This window comes from Bactrocera latifrons, unplaced genomic scaffold (genome assembly GCF_001853355.1).
Source record: "Bactrocera latifrons isolate USDA-ARS-PBARC rearing strain unplaced genomic scaffold, ASM185335v1 scaffold_18, whole genome shotgun sequence".
NCBI lineage: Eukaryota > Metazoa > Arthropoda > Insecta > Diptera > Tephritidae > Bactrocera > Bactrocera latifrons.
In genome coordinates, this window is record NW_017535296.1 from 764175 (window position 1) to 771248 (window position 7074).

Genomic DNA, 7074 nt, shown 5'->3' on the forward strand with positions numbered 1-7074 from the left:
ACTAAACAGCGATGAATGAGTAACTTCGTTAAGAGCAAAAAGAAGAAGAGGTGAAATTACCTATTCATGTATTGTATAATAGGGTATTTTAACCTATTTTGCTCCGTGCTTGTAAAAGACACCGCTCTTGTCATAAAATTTCTTTGCTTCAGAGATATAAACGATAATAAAAAAAAAATTAAAAATATTGATTTTAATAAAACTTTTTTATCTGCAAATTCATTTAATGACTATATAATTTTTTTATTCCAACCTTAATAAGGTTTTTTATAAACCGGATTTTTATCAAAAATTTAGAAAATGTGAAAAACCATTTAAGGTCAAAACGAAAGGATCAATTTTTCAGCGATTTTTTGTCAATAAAAGTTATATAATTTTCATTTGTCCATTTAGAAATAAAAAAGGCTTTAAATGCAAAGCCATAATATATACCTTGTTGCAGGAATAAAAATTGTTTGGAGGAAAACTTGTTGAAAGTATCGAAATCTGCCCAACTGGTTTGGCGGCAGTGTCACTAGAAATGCGCTTTCTCAGACATAGTTGACGTTTGGAATATTTATTTTAGGTGTACGTTCTGAAAAAGCTAAAATCAGCGAAAAATCTCCCACCACACTTTAAAAAAAAAAATTCTTTTTTTAATTTTATGATTTTTTATTTAATAAAATATTTAATTTTATTTTAAAAATTTGCTTATTTTTCTTCTATATAATTTACTTTGATCTAACTTAGCGTTAAACAAACACACATACGTAGAAGTAACTAGCAGGCTGTGTGACTAATATTCAATAAAAACTATAAACTTTTATATTTTGAAGAAATTTGGTTTCATATAATTGCAACAACTTCAGCTTGTAAGAACAAATTAATCTAAAATATAAATATTTACAATTTCGGTGCTACGTGCAAATAAATACAGTACATATGTATGTGCAAAAAACAGATCAAATAAATAGCTTAACAGTAAGCTAGCGAAATAGAAGTGCTCAACTTAACAGCTAATTATTCACATATTTGTTTAAAAATATTGATTTAAATTAACAAGTATAATTGCAGCTTTGTTTACATTTAACTAAACGTTTACATAACTAGTTGAAATGTCTTCATTTAAAATTTGCATTAATTAAATTAAAGGCGACTAAATGCGACTAAATTGCGATTGAAATCAATTACATTTGAATTTTTGGATCTGAATTCACACATGCATATACATGTGTGTATGTATGTTGCGCGCTCTTATCTTTCCACACCAATTGCTGACGTTGTATTGCTAACTCGTTTCCACGCATATGCCACAGCTTGCTAAACGCGCTTGCACAAAGAGAGTGAAAGAGATATATATATAGTGTGTATGTGTATGTGAGATCGCCAACTAATACAGCAAGCAGCTATGACCATTAGATGAGCGCGTTCTCCATGAACACGTGTGTAGGCGTACAAACTCGCTCGAAGCTTTGGCGAACAGAGCGGCCTATAAGCAATAACGTGTACGTATCAGTGTGCGCTGATTTGCATTTCGTACCACAGTTACGCTGATCAAAAACCACTTCATCAACAACAGCAACAAATGACAGCTTTATTGGCGTCGGCTGAGCAAGCGCGCCACAAAAACCGCCGCGCGTGTGAATGAGCTCCGCCCACAGCGACACTTTTATATTTTCCTAACACCGCGCAGCGCCGGCGCCAAACAGGTGTGAATCGCATATGATATATGCGTATGTGTGTATAGCTTAAACGCACACAAAGATGCCGTGCATGCTGGTCGCTGACGACGCGGATACTGTGGAACCATGCGAGGATGCGTAGCCCGCTGAATTGTAGCCCTCATCGATCATCTTCTGACGCTTGTTGGCGAGCGCGGCAGCGCTGCTGCCATCCGACGAAGTATCGGACTCACTGTGATCGCTGTTGTAATGAAAGTACTTGCGACGTGCATCCAACATTGCTGCCTCTTCCTCGCTCAGATCGCAGTTCATATCACAATCGCCGCTAAGTCGCGTCGACGACCGTGATGCGGCGCTGACTGGCTTCATGCTCAGGTCCATGGGGCCATCCTGAGCGTCCATGGCGCTGTGCTGTTGCTGTGGGCTCACGCTCTCTGCGCCAATGGAGCACACGGAGACGGGTGAGAGTGATTGCATTTTGGCGGCGAACGAAAGTGCAGCAGTCTCGGCGGCGGTTGGTGCTGGTGAGCTGGGTTGATGTGCGGGCGAATGTTCGGAGTTGGGTGTGAGCGCGGAGGTGGGCACGGGCACGCACAGCGGCGAGCTGCTGAGCGATGAAGCATGTATCGCCACCGGGCTGTGAATTTGATGTTGCTGTTGTTTTTCTTGCATTTGTTGGTAGATTTTCTGTTGCGCAATAGCAGGTGATGGTGAATGCACATCCAGTTCATCATCCTCATCTTCATCGCCACCCGAAACACACAGTTCCGGCGAGTGACGCGCCGCTTCCTGTTGTTCGCGCATTTGTTGTTCTACAGCAGCAGCCGCAGCGGCAGCAGCAATTTGTGGCGAAAAGCGTTGCGCCGATTCGCCAGAAGCTGCGGAATCCACAGACTGACGATGTTTATACATTTCGGTGCGGTAGGCGGCATCAGCAGCTGCCGCAGCAGCAGCGGCGGCATTTGGATGGTAAGCGGCCGCTGCAGCGGCGGCTGGGAATAGCAAATGTGGCGGCAACTGGAAGGCAGACTGTGCTGCGCCCATGGCTGGTAGCGAATTCATCATGTTGAAGAAGGTGGCATCGGCAGCGGGATGACGCGCTGCAGCAGACATGAAAGGTGCAGCCTGTGCCATCATCTCAGGAAACTGGTAGCCCGGATAGCCGAGCAAGCCGCCAGCGCTGGCCATGTGTGGATTCAATGATTGCATGTGTTGCTTGGCGGCGGCAGCGGCAGCAGCTGCGGCGGCCATATCGCCGAAACCAGCGGCGTTGGGTGCGCCGGCGACATTACCGCCGGCGGCTGCGGCTTTGTTCGCGATATCCATGGCTTGCTGTTGCTGCTCCTGCAGCAGACAGTGGATTTTGAACCAGTTGGAACGGCGACCATAACGTGAGCCACCCTTGGACATGCCAACGGTATAGCATTTGCGTAGGCGGCACGCCTTGCAGGTAGTGCGATTCTTCTTATCAATTACGCATTTGCCGTTATTCTTGCATTCACTTATGGACGAAAGATTGTTGTACGAGCGACCGAAGAAGGACTGCGGAGTAGAGAAGACGAAATGGTGTGGTTTATTAATAAATGCTGGGCATTGTGGTGTTTTAGATTATTGGAGCGAAAGTTTTTAGATATTATATTACTCCGGTTATGTTATGGATTTCTTAAGGCAAGTACGCAAATATAACTTGCTTGCACTCTTCACTATTTTTTCTTTTTTGAGTTTTCTTGAAAACTTACCTTGCAGCCCTCGCATGTGAAAGCTCCGAAGTGGAAACCAGCAGCTGGTTCACCGCATACTTTGCATGTTTGATTCATCTGTAAGCGGGAGAGAAAATGAATTATTGATAATGTTAAAGTAATGATAATTCTTAGAACATTCTACACATAAAATTAGGTTGTGAAACACTTTCGAAATATTTCGTTTATTTAACTCGGCTGGAGTAGTAAAGCAATTTAGTATAAAATAAATTATTTATAAATTGTGACTAGTTTCGCTTATGTTTTACTACTTTACAAAAACGATTTCTTCTCCTAACTGCTCGCTCTCTTCTATTTTTTCTCTATGTTAAACGTAGTGCAGCTCAACTAACCATATTTATGCCAACTTCGGGCGCACACACATCCATCATTTCAGCCATGTTTTTCTGTTAACACTGTTTTTTAAATTTGCAACTTCTAACGGTAAGTTTAATATTTGTTTATAACAATTTTTAATGCACTTCTGGCTCCTACTTGAACCTCTTCGCTTGACGCTTGCTGTGTAAATGTGATGTTGTCTTAACTGATCTGTTTTTTTATAGTCGAAATGCCAAAAAGGAGTATAAAACCTACTAGAGGAGGCGTTGCTGCGCAAATTACACTCAAAACATTGCCCGATCTAAGTGTTTATTGCCTTTTTCGATGACCTTAGCAATGTCTGCGCAATGTGCTGCCTGAATATATAATAGCAACTATGTAAGGTATAGGAACACAAAAACACATAATAATATTCTTCAAAAAAATCACTATGGCAGGTAATGTTAGATGTTTGAAAGACCCGCAGGGTTTGGTAACCGTATTGTATGCTGTTAAGTCAGCTAGTCAGAGCGAGTGCGCTGTTAATTTTTTTTACATTTAAGGATATGTTAACAGAACACAGGTAAATTGCTGTTAAAATTTGACTATGCTGTTGGTGCACTTAACAGTGAAGTGTTTGTTAACAGAGAGTTCTGTCGCTGTTAATGTTCCCTCTGCTAAATTCGCTATTGTTAAGGCTGTTAAGGGCGTTATGTAATGTAAAGGATAAATGCTGAATGCATACAACCAGTTATTGTTTGAAATGAAACTCGATTTAACAATTTTCAGCATTCTGCACAAATCGGCTGTTAAATTGTAACCTTTTTCTTGAAATTTGTTAACATTTTTGATTCATTTAGGTAATGTACATTTATTTTAATAATGTTTACATCTCTTTTTTAGCGATTTTGCACGCTTGTTTGCTTTCTCTCCTTGCTAGACCGTAGACGTAACCTTGACGGGCATGCGCTGCACATGCATGGCACAGCGGGTGGTTTGCCGTTTTTTAACTAAGAATGAATTTTGAATGAGTTTTTTTTTTGCAAACTTCAAACAAAAATACTGTTTTTTGCACGCTTTTTATAGCATTGCGAATTTCATTTTTGATTTTTGCCTCAAAGTGCAATTTTTTTATGTGTTTTCTTGTTCTTTGAAGAAGTTTCGAGAAATGCTTATGTGACTGTGCGTGAGTTTGCAGCGAATTAAAGCATGAAAAGGCGATTTATATTGAGTTATTAATATTTTCAACTAATTTTTGTACAGTCAGAGCGTAGAAAATAATTTTTATTATTATTAATAATAATAAAAGGCTGAAGGCCTAGTAGCCAGTGCGGCGATTTCATGTATTTATATAATAAATATTTTATTGTATAAATGATTATAAAATAAAATAAAATAAAAATAAAAAAATAAAATAAATTAATTAAAATAATATAAGTTAAAATAATTTAAATAAATTTTAATATATAATATATAAAACTTTGGAACTACTTCGAGTATTATTTCCCATTTTTTTATATATAAATATACAAGTAATCGAAATTCACAATTATTTTAACATTTTGCAACTTAAATACCTTATGCAGTACTTAACAATACTCTGTTAAGTTCACTGTAAAGCATATACCCTAATCCTCCGCTGTTAGAATTTCACAGAAGGACTAGTAAACTAATTACTTCTCACACAGGTATTTCGTAATACTGCCAAACAAAGAATAGTGCCCACACACCGCCGCATGTTTACAGTTTTTATTTCTTTCGCAGCAACTCCCCCCGATCGGCTGCCTCAATATTTCGGTTGTTTACAGCGCATCATAATTATATACGACAACGCCTAGCAAAAGCATTACACAACATTTGGCAGAATCAGTTATGTAGTTCTGCATGTATGTATGTATGCCGCAAAAGGTTTCGCTGTTACCTGTTCGACTCTGCCATGTTGCGCTGCTCTAGTTTCAATATGAAAATTAGACTACATAGCGATCGGTTTGCAGCGTAAACCATGAAACCGCAAGCGTAAGCGCTGAACAATTAAAAATACGCCATGTTGCATGGTTGTTTAATAGGCGTGTAGGTGATTTTCTATTATGCAAATAAGTGTTGTTGGCAGCAGCACTGAAACTACATACTGTTGTTTAGGTTGAGCAGCAGCAAATGCACTAATTTTTTTCTTTACAGTAGGCGTGTGTCTAAATGGCACAAGGAAAGATAACTATGTGTGTGTGTGTGAGAAATTGTGTTACGTATGTGTTTCGGAAATATGCTGTTACTATTTGCCATGAGCATAGCTCTTAACAGCGAATATTTTTGTAAACTCTCATCTGATTTTCATTAGAATTATTTACTGACTTCATTTTGTAACCAAATTCTCTATAAATTCTGACTAAATAAACAACTTAACTAACAGTATATTAACTATTTTATATCAGAAGCTCAAACTCACCTTGTAGTATGATTTATTTTACTGGCTTGTGTGTAATCACTGCTTCAATTTAAAAAAAAATGTGGTTTGTAACTGTTTTTTGGCCGTTAATTTTTTAGACTTGATTCAGAGAATATGCTTGCGAGTCCACGACAGCTTCTGCAGCCAATGCAGTATTATTTAATTACAAAGTAATTTTTAACAAAAAATATGGCACGAGACGCCGAATACGGAGTTTTCAAAAACACAAATTTAAAAAAAATATTGACTTTTTTCAAACTATTTTTTAAATTTTTTGTAAATGTTACTCTCAAAATTTGTTTCCCAAAATTTATCTTTCGAAAGTTTTCGTTTTTTTTCCAAATTTCAGGCTTTGATTTCTTTGACTTGAAACCACGCGCTTGCCACACTGTCAATCGGTTATCACTTGCAATACAAAACAAGATTGCTTGCAACTGGAGTTTATATTTTTATATTTCTTAACTTTTCTGCGCTGCACAACATATATACATACTAGTGTCTGTATGTAAAACTTTATTTTTTATTTTTCACAATTGGAAGCATAAATATGAAACTCGTTCCCACAGTTCTTTACCCCGTTTTTCGATTAAATCACTTTTATATAAGTTTTTTTTTTCTCATACAATAAAAACATTTAAGACTTGCTCTTGCTTCGCGCGCTGCACGTTTACTACGCTTCGACTACTGGCAGACAACTGAGTTGATGTGACTTCCAATGTCTTACAAGAAGCATATTTTCAATATGCGCACACGTACAAAAATCATGCCACAGCGCTACCCTATAAGCCAAATGGCAGTTAGTGTTGCAGTTAACTTCGTATGACCGCAGAGACGGCGATACTCGCGCATCTACGTTTGTAAATATGTAGTTGGAAGAAAACAAAAGACTTGAAACAGAAACCACCACCAGCAC

The 7074-nt window shown here is 38.3% G+C and overlaps 1 protein-coding gene across 2 annotated transcripts; it reads right to left on the reverse strand.

Annotated features, from left to right (window-relative positions):
* Window positions 1-702: 702 nt before the first annotated feature.
* On the reverse strand, window positions 703-6835 carry LOC108967195 (zygotic gap protein knirps). Of its 2 annotated transcripts, none has more exons than XM_018930478.1 (3): window positions 6162-6835; window positions 3401-3478; window positions 703-3203 (listed from the first exon to the last, which is right to left on the reverse strand). In XM_018930478.1, the coding sequence occupies exons 2-3, from the start codon at window positions 3476-3478 to the stop codon at window positions 1728-1730; spliced, it is 1554 nt and encodes a 517-aa protein (XP_018786023.1). In that variant the 5' UTR covers window positions 6162-6835; the 3' UTR covers window positions 703-1727. The 2 variants fall into 2 exon arrangements, with proteins under 2 accessions (XP_018786023.1, XP_018786022.1); XM_018930477.1 differs by lacking the exon at window positions 6162-6835 and adding an exon at window positions 3754-3844.
* Between the last annotated feature and the right edge of the window lie 239 nt (window positions 6836-7074).

Coding starts and splice junctions, on each gene's coding strand:
- LOC108967195 (XM_018930477.1), bottom strand. CDS start 3,801: ATGGCTGAAATGATGGATGTGTGTGCGCCCGAAGTTGGCATAAATATG. Junction 3,479..3,753: donor CCGAAGTTGGCATAAATATG/GTTAGTTGAGCT, acceptor TCCCGCTTACAG/ATGAATCAAACATGCAAAGT. Junction 3,204..3,400: donor TCACATGCGAGGGCTGCAAG/GTAAGTTTTCAA, acceptor TCTACTCCGCAG/TCCTTCTTCGGTCGCTCGTA.